General features: G+C 36.8%; 1 protein-coding gene across 1 annotated transcript in view; it reads left to right on the forward strand.

Annotated features, from left to right (window-relative positions):
* Nucleotides 1-636: 636 nt before the first annotated feature.
* Nucleotides 637-19,753, forward strand: part of RpS21 (ribosomal protein S21) — a 40,059-nt gene continuing 20,942 nt past the window's right edge. The window contains exons 1-3 of the mRNA XM_081746509.1: nt 637-733; nt 828-887; nt 13,571-13,706. Of these exons, the coding sequence (XP_081602635.1) occupies nt 838-887; nt 13,571-13,706 (186 nt within the window). The 5' untranslated portion in view covers nt 637-733; nt 828-837. The remainder of the gene's footprint in view (nt 734-827; nt 888-13,570; nt 13,707-19,753) is intronic.

Here is a 19,753-nt window from a genome sequence, read left to right on the forward strand (position 1 = left end):
AAGTAGTGTTTTTAGTCTTCCAGAAGGAAACCAAAATTTTCCTTTCTTTCAGGCCTCCAAAACACTAGCAGCAACACATGTTTTTTTGGCTTTGTACATTGTAGCTGCCCCCCTTCAAAAACGACGGTCTCCCCCTACACAAACCTGCTGGCTACACCCCTGCATTTAGGACTTGTGCAGCGAACTGATTTTTAGGTCTTATGCCGTTTAGGACTAGTGCCGCGTCCCCGAGCTTATTGCTTTTGTAATAATAGTAGTAGTAGACCTTGACTTTGGCCTCATTCCATAGAGATTTGTGTCAACAACTCAAAATTTGTAGTAAGTAGTCGATTGTAACATATTGACGTAGTTTAATTTTTTGAAAAGTGTTTCTTTCACTTTCTTTTTTATTTTCGTAAGTAATTAAAAGTCGCTTTGTTACCCCCTTTGTAAGTTCGTACATAAAGAATAATCCCTACAAGTATGAGCGTCCTGCTCCTTCGGGAACTGATGCAGCTTCATGTATACTATATACCTTGAAAAAATTATAAGCCTAATAAATTACATTTGAATGTATAAAATGGTGCATATAGACAAGGAATTTTACGAATAATTTTTTAGTGACTTTCGATCCAAAATTGGTGTCATTTCATCTTTCGTTTAGTGATTGTTTGTCTCACCGTTCTGGCAACGCCGTGTACAAGTTCCTTCCCTATCGTCATTTCCGGCAAAGTCTGGCTGTGCTGTGTATTTGGTGAGTATTGTTTGATGTTGCATTAAAAGTTTAAATTATGTATAGAATTCTAATTAAATCAATATATTTGACGCAATTCTATTTTCTCTTACAGATCTACAATAATGGAAAACGACGCGCGTGAATTCGTGGACTTGTATTGTCCAAGAAAATGGTAAGTCAGAGACACGTGCTAATTCTGCGTATTGTAGATGCAGGTTTTGTAAGTGGGCTTGTGCAAGTAGTGCATTTAACGTTAGATACTACAATGTGCTATTATTGTTAATTGCTAAGATAGTGTATACAGACTTTTTTTCTTACTGCACAAATTGATTCGCAGGCGAAATACAGTATGAAGAGCCAATTAACTGCGTAGGAGGCACCAAGTATTTATGTTTAATTTGATCATGTTTTATTTTTCTGTTTCCATATTCTGTATACCGTTCAGGTTTACTTTTGGCGCACCACTTGAAATAATTGTTCAAATGTTAGAATACTTTCACTAATTTCCTGGAACATTTTTGGATTTGGGGGCGCCAGAATTTTCTGAGTGAAACTTTCTTGGTAATTTTCTGTTTCTTGAGGTTAGGTTAGGTTAATTAGATAACGTTAGGTAGGCGAGTTTGTTACTTTCGGTTAGGATAACTTTGTATTGGTTCCCCAGTTCCAAAATTACCCCAATTTTCTTCTTATTTCCTAAATGATTTGAACTTCGGCGACATGAAAATGTTTCACATGGCATAGTTAAAATTCAAGGGGGCATTATAAGAAATTGTTGAAAAATTACAATTCTTTTGCGATTTGCATATAAATACGGGGGGAGGATATATGGGTAACAACTACAATGTAAAAAACACAAAACAGCTTGTGCTAGGCGGCCACTAAAAATCGCGAATGTTATCTAATTGAGGGAAGATAAAGCGAAGCCGGGGTGCCCGAGCGTCAGCGAGGGGAGTGCGTCCGAAGGTGGGTATACGTAGAAGCGAGGGTAGTGAGATCTGGTGGGTTTTTGGAATGGTAAGAGTCAGTGACATTTGTCATCTTTTCATACTAGTAACGCTCCCTTGTGGACACAGAATACAACTTCTGTACAATATGTAGAAATACACCACCTGTGGAAAATAGTTTCTAATACAGTAGTCTTTTATATGCACTTATTTTATCCGCAGTAAAACATTTGTAAAGATTTTACACTAGGAACTCGACACTTGTAAACATCAAATACAGGTGTATTGCTTTGTATTTAATTCTATCGCTTGCAGCAATTTGTTCTTTATAAATATGTATTTTCGTGAAAAATATTGAATTTTACCTTTAAATCTTGTAAAGTGTACTGCGCCAAAAGTAAACCAACACCGTGTACACTGCAGAAAGCTAGTGTATTTATTGAGTTAGTGTTTTATGATTATTTAAGAATCAATTGTGTTCTAAATATGCAATACCGTATTCACTTCTTTTATACTTACTCTCGTGCAAGATTGTATTTGCGGAGCTACCAGAAATTTTCAGGATTTGTAATTGTGCAATATTCTTTGATGCAGATTGAAAATACGGACCCGACTAGGTATCATTACTCCGCGTTTTTCATAAAATAGACTTTAGTAGTTAGTACTTTCAACGGCCTTTGTGCTGCAGAGTAGTTCCAGCAGTATCGGGCTGAAACACTTGAAATTTTTTGTCATTTATGTGGAAATTCATTGTCATTACCTTAGAAAGTTTTTTAAAAATCCCTAGGTGCATATTAGCTTCCAGAGTATTTTACCTGTTTTGCGTGTAATTACTGCGTCCAGATGTATGTCATAAGAGCTAATGTTAAAAAACAAACCAACTTGTCCTAGGTGGCCATTCAAAAAAGCACGAGTGCGTCCGAGCACTAGCGAGAGGGTGGGTTCGTAGGAAGCAGGCATCTCAGCGATGGTGGGTATGCGCATAAACAAGGATGTCGATAAGAACAGTAAGTTGGGTGCCTTGTCTATGGACAATTTTGTCCTCTTGAAAGGTACCCTTCGTTGCCGACTTTTGCCAATGACATTTTATACCTTCCATATGATATTCGCTTTCAATATGTAATTGTTCCTCCATTCTTTTCTTTTCATTGCCTTCCTATATTTGCCACAATTTTAATAATCTGAAGTAATAACTCTCTTCCTTTAAGATAAATTGTAATGAACTCTCAATTGAAATGTCACATTCGTGACATGCAGCTATCATCTTTGAATTCTGGGAATTTCTTCCTTACACCATAACGTCTGACTTCACCATGCCTCTGTTCAAAATAGTACGTACAACATTTGAGAATACCGAATTGCACTTCTTTTAACGGGATTTTCATGAAAAATGTGCCATTCATCTTTTCTGTAAATTTTTCACATTTCTAACAACCATATTTTACAAGCGACATCGCTTCCTCGGTGCAAGTTAACTTTGTAAGGACATAGCTATTAAGACTATAAATATGGCGATTTGTGAACATACACCAACAAAAGTTAAAGTTAGGTAGTAACTACAATCAAGGTCTTTATTCCGGTTCAGTACATGGTAGAGCTGGTGGGTCCGAGTGGTGTCCTAGCGAGCAGGCGCAAAGTGATGATACGCGTAAAGTAAGACGTGTACAGATACACCCAGCCTGTACTAGGTGGTCAAATGAAGGCACTATTCTTATGTATTTCGGTTCAGAGCAGGGTAAAGTAGGTAAGAATTGGGAATAATGTCAAAAAAAGACTAAGCGTAAGATTTCTATCACAAGTCAGGGTTGGCAAAAATCATGGTTTTTATTGAAGAACCAAAAGAACCGGTTTTTTTGGTGTAAGCTTTTTTTTCTTCTTTTCTTTTTTCTTTTTCTTTTTCTTTTTTTTTTTAATAATTTGCACTATGTGTTTGTCACATAGGGATAGAAATAAGTTTGTTTCGCCTTGATGATGTTATGCAACAACTGATTTGTGCTGGAAGGGATTACGTAGGCTTAAAGCGGAATCCAAACCACTTCTCGGCTTACATCCGAGAGAAATTGTCCTCCAGTTGAAACTCGAAACCGGGACTAATTAGCCACAAATGTAACACATCTACCCTCACTCGCTCACGAAGGAATCCTGATGGTGATGATAAAAAAAGTTGTACTGATCTTTGCATACTTGTTAATATAATTGTCACCAGTCATTTCAGAAGGACAAAAAGATAAACAGTTGCACAAGTGAAACCATTATACACAATTATATATGGACAACTTCAAAATACTGCAGAGCACAGAAGAACTAATTTAGTGCAAGTTTGTTCACTACGACTTATTAGTCCAAGTTAAAGAAATACGACGACTTAATTTGCATATCTGTAAGAAAAGCGAATAAAGATATGAATTATTTGAGTCCACTTTGGCTCTGACTCATTTATACATAAATAAATATCAAAGATACTTCTGATTTCAATAAGTGCCTCTCGTGGGATTTTAATGACCCCCTCCCCGGAAAAGTACGGCATTTTAATGTATTTTAGTAAACATTACTAAAACGAAACAATATTCCGATTTTTTTAATTGCAATTGCATAGCAGTAATAACAAACTATACAAAAAAATCACAAAAGAAAGATTCATAAACTGATAAAACAAAAGTTGTTTTTGCAATGAAATTTCTTTGAGTAATGAATGGCGAATTTAGGTATGAATATAATATGAATAATGTACGGGAGTGAAACGTGATAATCCCCAAATGTGTGTTCATAAAGATTTTACGAATAGTTACACTTTTACAAACATTTTTCGTTTTTTGGTTTAAACCAGTTGGTTTTTTTGAAAAAACCAGCAGGTTTAAACCAGCCAACCCTGCCACAAACACATGATCTGTGATAGAATCGGTACCAGAGATGAGAATTCGACCACCGAATTACTGTCCCTCGCAATCATGAGGCAAAGTTCGTAACAACAGCTATACAAATAAATTGGTTTGGCATAGACGGTATCGAAGTTTACAATTACCGACCTTTGTCTCTAAGGGATTTAACTGTATTATTCGTTCTACTGGCCTTTTTATTTATTTATTTATTTGCTCGTTACTAACTAAAATGGATTTAATGGTGGAAATAATGAAAGTGGGAGTGAACGGGAAAAGCTCATGTACACGGTGTTTATTCACCATAAAGCCCACTTGGGGCGAACTGCGATCGAAACCGGTACCCCGCGAGCCAGAGGTGGCTGCTCTACCACTAAGCTGTTGCGGCCCCTGCCGGCCTATTGTGAGCATTTTAGTTTACTGTGCGAAAGTTGTGTGTTCTATACCTGGGAGGAGTAAGTATAATCCATATCCACATTAGACTACTAAGGGGTGCACCATTACTCAGTGGTTGAGCGCTAAGGGTCCCTGGTTCGATCTCAGGCCAATTGAGATTGTAGTGGACAGGACAACACCGTGACCGTCGGTTTTCTCGAGATTCTCCCACATTCTCATTTCATCACTTGTCATAGTTATTCGCTTTCGTTAATCACACGTAATAGGATATAATCTTGAGTGAAAAATAATTTCCTTAAAACTATTTCTGATAAGCCATATTGCCGCGAGTTGTCTTAATAGATATAAAATTAACACGCACATGCCAGTTTAGATTCTAGAGATTATTTTGTTAGTCAACCTTAGCACGTGCGCACAGGGTTCACGGTAACTCAGTGGTAGGGCGTTCACATCTAGTTCGATCGCAGTCCCCGCCAAGTGAACTTCGTGGTAGACAAATACCGTGTACGAGAGTTTCCTCGGGGTTCTCCAGTTTCCTCCCACTTTCTTCATTCCACCATTTCATTCATTTCTCATCATCATCAGTCTCCTTTAGCCTTGGCGGCATAAACGTGGTACGTAAAACTCGGATTTGATTTCATTTTCCTAGCACGCGCGCCTTCAGTTCAGGATTGGACTCTCGTTTGTTCCCCTTGTGAACGCACTACAGTGATTCGAGTTCTTCCTTAAATTGTAGCTCCACGTCTTATATATCCTGGCTACCGTAAATTTCAACAAAGGCTTAGTCGTCCTTAGTTCCGTACAAGAAAAAACCTGGTAATCTTTGTGATAGCTGTGAGGCATTAAACTTAGATTTCTTTTCCAGTGTATTGGAAATTAGACTTAACAGGAACATTTGCATCGACAGTATCTTTACTAATTTTACTAGTATCTTGTAGCGCAAAAATAATTCAAAATTGGACAGTGTATATGAATTAATGTCGAAACATTTTGTTTCTTATTTGGTAAAGGAGTGTTATGTTCTCCCGTATCCCAACAGTGAGAAAGGTCGTTCTTCCATAGAGCAGATCCTGGTTATTTGTTGGGAGAGTAAAAGTCATGTCTATCCTCCCGTCTTATTTGTGGTATAGTTTGATGGGCCGGAAAAGCATGGCACATTGACTTAAGTAAACTTGGACTTAATTTATTTACTGCTTACAAAACTATGTTTCTTACGTTTTTACACTAAAAGCTGAGAGCTGTATCCATTAATACTTGAGAGTTTAGAGCAGTGTTTCTGCTGATAATTTCTCTTTTTCTTGTGGCTTTCTTCCTTCAGTGTTTTGATAAATCCATATTTATCAGGTGGATTGATTTAAATCAGGTTCCGAAATAAGTTAAAGTGAAAATTAAGTTAATTCCATTTTCTGTTCTGTTATTTCGAATATCTAAGATGATAATCATAATACAATGAGATTCAAATGTATGTACAGCACAGTATGAAAACGAGTATCATGCAGAGGTTGATTAGGGAAAATCATGCTTTCTTTCCTTCGTAGCATAGGGTTTTTAAATCGTTAACTATTCCAACGCGGAAATCATCATCGACATTTAAAACGTCATTGTGTGCGCGTCTGTCTGTTCTCAGATAATAGGGACGTATTTAGAGAGGTCCGATCCCCCCCTCTCTGAAACTTAATTTTATAACTTGGGCGAAATTTATGTATTTCGTTGCGCAAGCTATTTTTTTTTTTATTTTTAATATGACCCTACCAAATATCAATAACTAGTTAAAAAAAAAAAAAATTGATAAACATTGTTATACCTTTCCCTTAATGCTTAAGAAACATTGTTTCAGATTGGAACAGGTTAATGATTGGGGATTAATTCGAACTTCAACCCCAATACTTTCACTTAAGTGGCATAATTAATATTTTTTCTTCGGTTTGCGGCTTGTATTATACGAGAAGAAATTTAAATAAGAAAACAAAGGATTTTTTTTTTTACAAAAAAAAAAATCATTTTTTTCCACCCTGATATTTATAAGTAAAGACCTGTGTAGACATCCGCTGTGGATAATTTATTTTGGTACACACCTGCAACTGTTTAACTAATAGACGAGAACAGTTAAAATTTCGATCCATGCAAATATTGGCCGGGGCACATTGTGTGACACTGCGATATCACCAGGTTAACAGTGTTGCCAATCAAACAAAATTTTATTTTTTCGAATGGCACTGCCTCAGATTATTACGCTTTTTAAAACTGCATGAGAACTTACAGTACCACAAGCACCCAAAGTTTGTGATTCTTCAGCAAATATGACACAGATGAGGCGGATGGGCCAATGCACATGGAAAGTACTTAAGTGTCGAATACCATATGTTGGGTTTCTAATGAATACTAACCAGGGTGGAAAAAAATCATGATTTTTTAAATAAAAATCATTTTTGTTGATTTAAATCGATTTTTTTGATTTAAATCAAATCTTTCTCCTCGTATAATACAAGTCGCGAACTGGAGAAAAAACATTAGGAATTAATATTAAATGACAATTATGCCATTTAAGTGAAAGTATTTTGGTTTTATTTCGAATTAATCCTCAATCCTCAATTAACCTATTTCAATCCGAAACAATATTTCTTAAGCATTAAGGAAAAAACGTACAGCAACGTTTATCAACATGACACTTTTTTTTTCACGAAAGTTCCTGATATTTGGCAGGAGTATATTTTTTAAAACATCGAAACTACCCAGCGCAACGGCACGAAATACATCTAAAGTACATAAATTTCGCCCAAAATTAACTGTTTAACTCTATGGCCTATGGAACCCGGAGGTTCATTGCCGCGTTCACGGAAACTCTCCACTGACTTCTATCCTTAGCCAACTGGATCCAGTTTCTACTTTGTATTCCTATTTCTGCGAGATTCATCTTAATATTGTCATCCCATCTGCGCCTAGATCTTCCTAATGGTCGTTTTCCGATTGGTCTTCCAGTTAAGAATTTGAAAGTGTTCTTATTTTCTTCCATCCTGGCTACATGACCTGCCCACCTGAGTCTCCTAGACTTGATGACCCTAGCAATGTTTGGTAAACCGTAAAATTATGTAGTTCCTCGTTATGAAATTTCCCCCATTCCCCTCCTCTTGGGTCTGAATATTCGGCTCAGGATCTTGTTCTCAAATACTTTCAGTCTACGTTCTTCCCTGATAGTAAGCGACCATGTTTCGCAACCATATAGAAGCAGGGTGTCTACCAGTCAGGGAAAGTCAGGAAATTTGCAGGGTCAGGGAAAATGTCAGGGAATTTCATTGTGTATCAGGGAAAAATCTTTCCCAGGCTGTGAGGGGTGAAGGAATGCCACTAAAATAGTCATAAATTACAGGTAAATGAATTGGTTCGTTTGTACGTTTGTAGAATATTGTATAAGCATATAAACAATGGTGAAAACTTACAGTTCACTTTAAATATAAGTTAGGGGCGCGGTGGCTCACTGGTAGAGCGTTCACCTCCGGTGCTTGGGTTCCCTGGTTCGATCCCAGCTTGCACCGTGTGAACTTTGTGGTGGACAAACACCGTGGTCGTGGGTTTTCTCGGGGTTCTCCCACTCTTCATTTCATTCATTACTCATCATCACCGTCTCCTTTAGCCTAACCGACATAATCGTGGGACGTAAAACTGAAAGATTTCATTTTCATGATTTAAATATAAGTTACTTTTCATGAGTTACTAAGAAAAAAAGAATGACAGAGTCAGGGAAAATTATAATTTTGTCAGGGAAAGTCAGGGAATTTGATTATGCTTGCTTGCTAGACACCCTGAGAACAACAAGCATATATATTTTAATCTTCAAATTCCTGGACAGAATTCGTGGCAACAAGAGATTTTGAACTGAATAATAACACGAATTCCCTGCTTTTAGTCGACATTTAATTTCTTCGTAGATATCGTTTTCATCTGTTAATATTGATCCTAGATATTTGAAAGAATCCACTTTATCAAAAGTATTATTCGATATTTTAACGCATCCAAAATTTGCCGTATTACGATCCCGAGGAACTTCGTTCTATGTATTTAGTACATAAATTTCGCCTAAAGTTTTATTTATTTATTTTTTGTTTCGGAAAGGGGATCGGGCCCCTCTAAATACGCCCCTATTATCTGGAAACAAACAAATAGACGTGGACATAAAATAATTTTTGTCTTAAATGTCGATGGTGATTTCTCCGTTGGAATAGTTAACGATTTAAAAACCCTATGTTACGAAGACAAGAAAGCAGGATTCTCCCGTTACCCGTTCAAAACGGGAATTTTCCTAATCATCCTCTGCATGATACTCGTTTTCATACTGTGTTGTACATACATTTGAGTCTCATTGTATTATGATTATTATCTTCCATAATCGAAATAACAGAACAGAAACGGGATTTTACTTATTTTCACTTTAAATTCATTTATTTCGAAATTTGATTTAAATCAACGATTTTTATTAAAAAAATCAAGTGATTTAAATCTTGATTAAAATCGTGATTTAAATCAGACTGATTTAAATCAATCCATCCTGATACTAACAAAGTTGCAAAGAATTTAAAAGTTTTTTTTTTTTTTTTTTTTAATTAGGATTTAACCCTTTGGGGATCCCATGGTACAATTTGTACCATACGGGTGTTTCATGGTACATTGCTTTATAAATCCTATTTGAGCTTTTTCGTCCGTTTTTTTTTTTTTTTTTGTTTTGTTTTGTTTTTTAAGTCCAGAGGCATTGTAGAAGACATTACGTATGGTTTCACACCTTCCTGCGTCGAGACATAGGAGGTGATGACGTCATAAGTCTAAAATTTATATTTTCGTGTAATACCTTTTGGGGGGGGGGGTTATGTAAAGTATTTTTGGCGAGCTTATTTTTGCACGTAGAAGATGGAAATTTTGCACAAACATGCAGTCCACCGAGTAGTATTTACCAGATTTTTTTTCAGATTTCTGCGTTAAAACAAGGGGGGATCCAGAGGGTCAAAAAGTTGAAAAAAGGGATATTTTTACCAAAAAATCCCGTTTTTCCTCATTTTCCCGCCTTAGATACATGATGGAGACAAGTGAATGGTACAGCCTGAAAGGCAGTTCTATTCTGAAGAGAATGATGGGCGACACATGGCCCTAGGGTAATTAGGGAAGTGTAAGGGAATTTTTATCAAAATATACTTCTGTATAGGGGAATTTTGGACATTTTCGGTATTATTTTTGTGCTGGCTTATTTTTGCACCTAGAAGATTGAAATTGTGCACGAACATTCAGTCCACCGAGTAGTATTTTCCAGATTTTTTGATCAGACTTCTGCGTTAAAACAGGGGGGTACAAAGGGGCTAAACGTTGAAAAAGGGAAATTTTTACCTAAAAATTCCTTTCACGGGATTTTTCCGCCTTAGATACATGATGGGGGCAAGTGAATGGTACCGCCTGAAAGGCAGTTCTCTTCTGAAGAGAATGATGGGCGAAACAAGACCCTGGGGTAATTAGGGATGTCTCAGGGAATGTTTAAAAATTTCCCTCTGTATACGGGAATATGGGACATTGTTGGTATATTTGTTTTTTGACGGGCTTACTTTCGCACCTGGAAAATTGGAATTGTGCATAAACATTCAGCACACCGAGTAGTATTTACCAGATTTTTTTCAGATCTCTGCGTTAAAACAGGGAGGTCCAGGGGGGCTAAAAGTTGAAAAAAGGATATTTAGACCCAAAAAATCCCGTTTTTCCTCATTTTCCCGCCTTAGATACATGATGGAGACACGTGAGTCATACCGTCTGAAAGGCAGTTCTATTCTGAAGAGAATGATGGGCGAAACATGACCTTAGGGTAATTTGGTATGTTTCAGGAAATTTTTTACCTGAGATCATGGTGTTTTACGGTAATTTGGGGCATGGTGGGAATTCCTGATAAAATTTCTCCCGCCCTTGATGTTCAAGATAGAAACTTGAAATTTGGCACACGCATTCAGTATACCAAGTACTATTTATCAGATTTTTTTTTAGATGGCTACGTTTTTTAGAGAGGCAAAAATTGCGAGAAAAAAAATTCCCTCCCGAAATTTTCCATTTGACATCATTTTCCCCGCTCCTGGTATATGGTATGAGCATGCAAGTGGTATCATTTGAAAGCCAGCTCCATTCTGAAAAGAATGAGGTATGAACCATGATCCTAGGATAAATAGTGACGATGCAGTAGCTGCTTGACTGAAAGTCTAAAAAAAATAGCCCAAAAACCCCGGATCTCTTAAGGGTTAAATTTGTGGGCCCCTTCCAAACATTGTTTGGGGTTGAAATAGGTTAACGATTGGGGATTAATTCCAAATGCAACACCCAATACTTTCAATTAAATGGCATAATTAACATTTAACACTAATTCCTGATGTTTTTCTTCAGTTACTACTTGTATTACAAGGGAAGAAAGATTTAAATAAAGAATTTTTTTTTTTTTTTATACCCTGGTGAAATATATAGAGGGTAATATCCAGAATAATAAGAATTTGTGTATTGCTGGTTACTATTTTGCATCCGCTATCTGTTGCACCACCCTTGCTGGATATGTGTAGGTAATTTCGTGGCGTTACTTCCGGGAGGTTAGGGATGATTATCATATTTTTTTTTCTTTTTCGTGACTCATTAACACGAATGTAAAACGTGGGCAGTAGTATTAAAAGTTAATTCCTGATAGTTGTATGTAATATATTACGCATGTGTCTAACTTTATATTAATGCCGAAAGTTTCAGTACGAATATCCACCTTTCCATTGAAAGTGTCGGCATTAATGAATATATGGATGTTATCATAAGTTTTAAGTTAGTATTACGTATATGTTGTTTCGTAGTCAAGTTTTTCTTGCACTTATATCATTCTTGTCTTTCTGCGAACAGCAGCAACGTTTGAAACCTTCGCGGAAGTTCTTATTCAGGTTTTTGAAGGAATGAGAAAGAAATAATAAAGTTAAAAGGTAAACTTCGTAGATTTCGTATTTTTCTGCTTTTATGATATTAGTCTTAAATTTATTTATTTTTTCCATTTCTTCAAAAATCTCAATATGAAACTTCTAGATTTAATGAAACGTTCTTAATACACAAAACATGGAAATAATGCACGACTGAATAGAGATTCTGACCTGGGACACCGGCTTACCGTGCAGATACTTGAAATCCTACACTATTCAGTTCGCTCTCGGAACAGTCATACTACCTTCTTCCACTCTTAATAACGGTGCTCAGCTACTCAGATTATCTGGTCTGTACCGCAGCACTTGTTGTGGTTGGACATCTCAATGTTGATGTTTCAGAACACACCTGACGGTTCAATTTATATTACGGTATATTTGATAACATTAAAATAGCCAATTTTATATCACATTCATGTACTGTAATGTAGACACTGCGTTGTCCTAACGTAGTACAGTCCATGTGATCTGTGTGGCTAAACACCACCAACAAGAGTGGAAGAAGGAATGATTGATCAGGGAACGGATTGAATGGTGTAGTGATGTACGAATCGCCATGGTTAACCGGAGACCCAAGTTCGAATCTTGGTCCAGTCGTGCATTTCTAGTCTTGGTATGCCATTGGATTCGCACCTATGGACAGTTATTTCCTCATTTTATCAAATATAATTGAAACGTTTATGTTGTTTGCAGAAAATCACTAGTAACTACAAGGACGATTTTATATTTCAGCTGATAGTGTTTTCTCAATATCTTTATATATAAGATGGATTATTTATTTTGAGACACTTGCAACTTTCAAACTAAAAAATAAAATTCGATGAAATTTTGTGATATGCAAATATGGATTGGGGACGGGGGGGGGGGGTGTCCGAAATAATCTGCAAGATTAATAGTGTTGGCAACCTAACATAGTTATATTTTTTACTCAAAGAGCTGCCCAGTGGTCCTCACGATACTAGATGTACGCTACAATACCATCACCATTTGGTGAATACGAACCGTCATCCATCTTTTCTGGGAGTAAGCCCAAAACTGTATAACGAGGTCCATAAGATGTAATCCTGCGGCGGAAACCACCAATTTATAACGACCACTAAATGTGTATAAACTACGGAAAACACCAGTTTGTAATTAGCTTAACGCTTGTTTTGCATATTTTATATGTCGTTATAGCCCACAGTCCGTATATTTATATATTCTAGGTTACTGTTTTATTAAAATCGAATAAACACTTCATTTCGATATTACCTTTTTTTATTGTAGTACGTAATAAATTAAACATTTACACACATTGTACATGTAAGTTTTTACAAGATGGATTCTCTATATATTATGTTTTCCGTTGCTATGACAACTTACAAAACATGTCTTATAACTATCACAGCAGCACATCAATCAATCACAATAACAGAAAAGAAATTATATCTATTTCTCTTTATATTTTCTTCTTCTTCCTTTTGAACAGCTTGTGCATATTTTAAGAGCACATTTTGCCCGTAAATACAAGTTGTTATATAAAAATTACACAATACCGTTACAACTGCTTGACTTTGCTGATTTCTTGAACCTGTATTCCAGTACAGCTACGTAGTTATTTATTATTATTATTATTATTATTATTATTATTATTATTGTACTATGTATTCAGTTTCGTTATTTTATGTTTTTCAGCTCTGCGAGTAATCGTATTATCCACGCAAAGGATCACGCTTCAATACAGATTAATATTGCGGACGTAGACGAGACAACTGGCCGAATGACAGGCACGTCCAAAATGTATGCTATTTGTGGAGCTATTCGAAGAATGGTAAGCTTTCTCCTTAGTGACAGTAGGTTTATTCCATTATTCATACACTATATAGTTCTGTTATTTATTTAAATGCTAATTTTATACGTGTATCTGTGTGTATAGTTTTTAAAAACTAGTTACTCAATGCATCTTTTATGTATTGAGTTTAAAGTATACTGCGAATCGATACTGTTTCGGAATTCTGTCGCCTTCCTCGGTAGTATTATTCTCAAAGCAGTTCTGTCGAACTTCATCTAAATATATTATCTTTAGAACTATGGTACTGACATCAGTTCGGATCAGTGCTAGCGTTCAGGTACAATACAATCTCAGTGTCACACTTATTGGTACTCCACTAATACAATTCATTACTATAACCTCTCAACCTTGGTTTTATGAATTAAGAGGCCTCATCCCGGCGAAATTAAAATACTGCTAATTTTACAGTAATTGTGTGATATTTTCCAATAGATAAAAGATAATCGAAATGTGGAACAAGAGCGCTCTAGACAATATTATTTTGCGTGAGGTACCGTTATCACAAGTCACCTAGTGATTTTCGTTTTCAGCCGTTTAGAAACGCGAAAATAAATGCCGATTTTCAAAATGTCTCGAAATCGAATGCAGATAAGTGAGTCGTGATAACGGTATCTCATGTAAAATGATATTGTCTGGGGCGCTCTTGTTCCACATTTAGATTATCTTTTATCTAATGGAAGATACCACATAATTACTGTAAAGTTAGCGGTATTTTAATTTCGCTGGGATGAGATCTCTTAATCAGCCACTGTAGGCTCGCGGTTTTTTTCTCATTAACCGAATTACTCTTTCTACAAATGTGTCGTTATCCATCAGTAACCCGGGCCGCGGTGGCTCAGTGGTAGAGCGTTCACCTCTGGCGCTTGGAGTCCGGGGTTCGATCCCAGTCCCCGCTAAGTGAACTTTGTGGTGGACAAACACCGTGTGCGTGAGTTTCCTCGAGGTTCTCCCGTTTTCTCCCACTTTCTTCATTCCACCATTTCATTCATTACTCATCATCACCGTCTCCTTTAGCCTAATCGGCATAACCCTGGGACGTAAAACTCAAAGATTTCATTTCATTTTTTCATTCATTACTCATCACCACAGTCTCCATTAGCCTAACCGGCATAACCGTGGGACGTAAACTCAAAGATTTCATTTTTTTCCCATCAGTAACCCAAAATTGTTTAGTATTCTGCCTTTTGGCAGGTTCTGGGACTAATGAAGGGTTTTTTTCTTCTTAATTTCCAGTTTGGACCTGGAAGTGTTTTTTCCATGTTTCTCGATTTTCAGCTTCCTCTTTTTAACTCCCAATATTTTCTTCAGTTTTTCAAATCATATCGATCACTGTGTTCTTTTCCCTATTCCTCGCTTTCCTTCCATCTTTCGTTCTATGGCGATATGAAGAAGACTACTTCTTCGCAAGATGTGCCCAAACCAATTAGTCTTTGTACAAAGGATGGTGACTAGAAGCGTTCGCTTCTATCCGTTTTAAATTATCTTCGTTTGTTACTCTTTCTGTTCATTTTATCTTCTCCAGATTTCGAAGCTTTCTAATTATTTCTTCTCTAACTTCCGTTATGTTCTACAAGATGCAGATAAACAATTATTGGTATATCTTCGCTGAAGCAACCAAATATTGCAATGCGAACTTGCCATTTTTTTGCCATCTCGTATGGCACCAAATTACTATACATTTTAGATACTTACAGGTATCTCTAACCCGGGATGTACTTGAACCTGAACCCACAAAATGGGAGTTGTGTATATATTTCCTGAAAGCTTAGGTCAAGGTAAGATCAAAACCGGTTACCAAAATTGGGGAGGTCTCATGCATTCCGCTTGGGGGCAGCACTTCACTCATTTTTATTAAGATCTTTAAGCCTGTCTATAAAGTCGGTTGGAACCCGAAAAATCTGAAACGGTGAGACAGTTGTGAAACAGGAAAACATGTCTTTCATCATTGCAAAACTATAACGTATCAAAGTAAAATAAATTGTCCCAGGGTCCACCGCAGGGTCCCAGACGGGGTCCAACTCAAAATTTTTAAATGGAAAGGGGGTGGGTCAACTTGCATATGTGTTGGTGTTAAATGAAAGAAGAAAAATTAAGTCTCGACTCTCTACGATAAGCCTGTGCAGAATGGCTGTGGGTCAAAATGTCAACACGAGCGTGTTGAAACATTCTAGTCTTCTTTTTACACCTGTCTCTCAGTTTCAGGTTAATAGTAGTGGGCATAAACTTTTCAATGACGCCTATGTTCGACATTTTGACCCACCGCCATTTTGCACAGGCTTATCGGCTTCTTATCAAGAGTCAAGACGTGTTTCATCTTTCACTTCACATCAGCTTTCATACGCTACTCAAGTTGAATCCGGGGCCGCGGTGGCTCAGTGGTAGAGCGTTCACCTCTGGTGCTAGGGATCTCGGGTTCAAACCCTGCTCCCGCCAAGTGAACTTTGTGGTGGACAAACACCGTGTGCGTGGGTTTCCTCGGGGTTCTCCCGTTTCCTCCCACTTTCTTCCTTCCACCATTTCATTCATTACTCATTATCACCGTCTCCTTTAGCCTAACCGGCATAACCGTGGGACGTAAAACTCAAAATTTCATTTCATTTTTCAAGTTGAATCCCTTTCCCATTTCAACATTTTAAGTTGGACCCCGTCTAGGACCCTGCGAGGGAACCTGAAACTTTTTTTTTTTTTTTTTTTTTACCTTGAATCATTATACTTTTGAAATAATAACATATCCATGTTTTTGTTTTCACACTTATCCCGCCGTTTCAGATTCATACGAGTGGCCATAGACTTTGCAATGAAGATTGTATTGATATTTTGTCCCACAGCTATTTTGCACAGGCTTATCGTAGAGTCGAGACTTGATTATTTCTTCTTTCATTTAACAGCAACTTTCATACGATATGCAAGTTGACCCCCCATTCCATTTAAAAATTTTGAGTTGGACCCCGTCTGGGGCCCTGGGACAATTTATTTTACTTTGATATGTTGTACTTTTGAAAATGTTTTTCTGTTTTCATATCTGTCTCACCGTTTCAGATTTTTCATGGTTGCAACGGACTTTGTACACAGGCTTAAAGATCTTAATAAAAATGAGTAAAGTGCTGCCCCCAAGCAAAATGAATGAGCGGTCCCCAATTTTGGTAACCGGTTTTGATCTTACCTTGATCCAAGCTTGTAGGAGCTATTATAAATCCCCCCCCCCCTTCTTTTCTGGGTTCAGGTTCAAGCACAATCCTAGTAAGTAATTTGCATGAAATTCTTGACACTTTTCAGAATATCTTCATTATAATTAATTAATTAATGTTTGTAGTTGAAAATGAAGGTAAAACGCTTGCTGTTCTACACTTTGTTGACCATTTCTTTTGAAAAATTTTTGTTTCTACTTCGAAATAGTTTACTTCAAAGCTTACCGTGTTTCGTGATTCTAAGACGCACTTTATCTATTATTTTGCTTCCCAAAATCTAGGTGCATCTTAAATTTGAATTAATGTAAATTTAGGCCAGATTAGATGGAATTTTGCCAGAAATTGCTAATCCCGTTAGCCACGATTCTGTAAAGAATGTGTATATGCAAGACATTTAAGAAATGCTGCATTTCGAACAAACTTAATATTTCCGAAGATGATCTCGTGTGGAATGGTGACAGTGAGAAGGAAGATAGTGATGCTGATCATGAAACAGATGAGCAGTAACGTGTTAGTGTTGTTTTTGCGAGTGAGAGTGCAAAACAAACAAACAAACAAAGTTTGAATAATTGCTGAATAATTAGTTCGTGTGTGTGGGTGTACATACTGGTATAATATGATACCGATAATGGATTGCTATAAAACTGACGCAAGCAAGTGTTGTACCTTAATTACGGTACATAAGGAGAAAAATGTACCAACAGATGCACATGAATATACCGGAAATTGCAGCATTAAGTTCAATGTTTCTTTATTTTCCCATAACATTATTTGTTTTCCTACGTTCATTGATTTTTTTTCATCTTTAAAATCAGTGCAATGTAGTTTTTTTTTTAATTTTTTTTTATTTATTTATTTAATTTTTTTTTTATTATATCATTTTCACCAAGGATGCATCTTACATTTAAGGATGTCTTAGATGCGCGTAAACATGATATTGGTGCTAACCACTGAAAAAAAAAAAAAAATTAAGTAACTACTTTATAATTGTTACAACTCACCACAAACTTCTCAATCATTTCAGTTTCTTCTTATGCTAATGGACAGATCCATTAAAAAAAAAAACGTTTTGCATATAACTTCTGCATAGGCTAACCTCTGAAAAAATGTTTTTATGAGCTTGCTGCTGAAATCTTGCACTTAATTTTTTGAATCAAAATCCCTATAAGATCCTTAATTTCTTCAACAAAGAACGAAGCATTCAATAACATTCGTCACGCATTATAAGACATAACAGTATGCTTTATACTTAATAAGTAACATGTTTGTGTGTTTAAATAAGTAAATGCCAAGTAGGTAATGTTGGATACAGTTCATGTTGATGCAGAACCTTGTGTTGTGAGTGACATCTCAACATACATACATATATGTTGTATGTACATGTATGTTGAATAAAATCACTCCATGCATTATACGGACCTGCAAATTGGGCATTAATGTGCAAAGAACCATGGAATCTAATTTTAGAAAATGGAGGTTCTGAAACACACGAGCACGTGAATGTGTCGTGAGAAATATGCATATGCTCTTGTTATTGTTGATCATATGGACGACTAGCTGAAATATCCATTCTTCGTATGGGTCAGATAAAATATCTATGTAAACAAACTAAACAACAACAAAAGGGAAAAAATATCAGTTATTTTCTACTACTTTTACATATCCCGGTAAACGAACCCTTGAGACCCCCTGGTTCGAACCGAAAATAAATTAAAAAAAAAAAAAAATAAATAAAAATAAAATAAAATAAATAAATAAACGCCTGTGGCCCCTGGCCAATGGGAACTGTATTTGGAAGTCAACGCCTTGGGAGTATCACCATTCACCTCAGTGATCGCGAAAACTATAGATTTGACGCTAACATCGGTCATTTTGGATTATTTTTACATGTCTCGGTATCCTCCTACCCCCGGTGGCCCTCGCCCCGCAGCCAAATGGGGTGAATTCGGAAATTAATGCGATCGGAGTTTCAGCATTGATCTCAGCGACTGCAAGAACTATGGATTTGACACTAATATCGGTCATTTTCTACTACTATAAACGCCCCCCCCCCCTCCCCGAGTCCCTCTGGTTCGAGTTTTAAAAAAACGCTTCGCCTTGGTCTGGGGCCTGGACCAAGGCGTCCGTGACCCAAATTTGGTAACTCTCGGTATGCTCGTCTGGTCTCCAGGCCGCACACACACACACAAACTAACTTTGTTTTATTTATATTAGATTCACCTTATATCGCCAGTCTAAAACTCTCCAGCATATACGCCAGCTTAATGATGCGGTTCTTTCCCCGAAAAGTACAGAATTTACACCTGTTCATAAGCTACTTGCCATTTCTTCGAAATCTGACATGATGGAAGACGAACTGATTGATACTGAGTGGACGGCAGACGTTAACTTTTAACCTTTTTTTTTTTTTTTTCAATTTTCGTTATATATTTTCTCTTTGGTACTATTACTATTTATTGTTATTATTACATATTCTCATACGGGCCGTGGTGGCGCAGTGGTAGAGTGTTCACCTATGGGGCTTGGGGTCCTTTTTTCGATCCCAGCTCGCGTCAAGTGGGCTTTGTAGTGAACAAACACCGTGTGCGTGGGTTTTCTTGGAGTTCTCCCGTTTCCTCCCACTTTCTTCATTCCTCAATATCATTCATTTCCCATCATCACAGTCTCCTTTAGCACACACGGCATAACCGTGGGATGTAAAAGTCAAAAGATTTCACTTCTTTTTTAATTCTCATGTTTATTGTTTTGTGTTTTTTCTTTTTTTCTGTTTTCCAGTAGTTTCTTGTTTCTTATATTGGGTTGAGGAATATATTCGTAACGTTTTATGTTTTATTTGGT

This window comes from Thermobia domestica, chromosome 18 (assembly GCF_964235325.1).
Source record: "Thermobia domestica chromosome 18, izTheDome1.hap1.1, whole genome shotgun sequence".
In the NCBI taxonomy this organism is placed as follows: Eukaryota; Metazoa; Arthropoda; class Insecta; order Zygentoma; family Lepismatidae; genus Thermobia; species Thermobia domestica.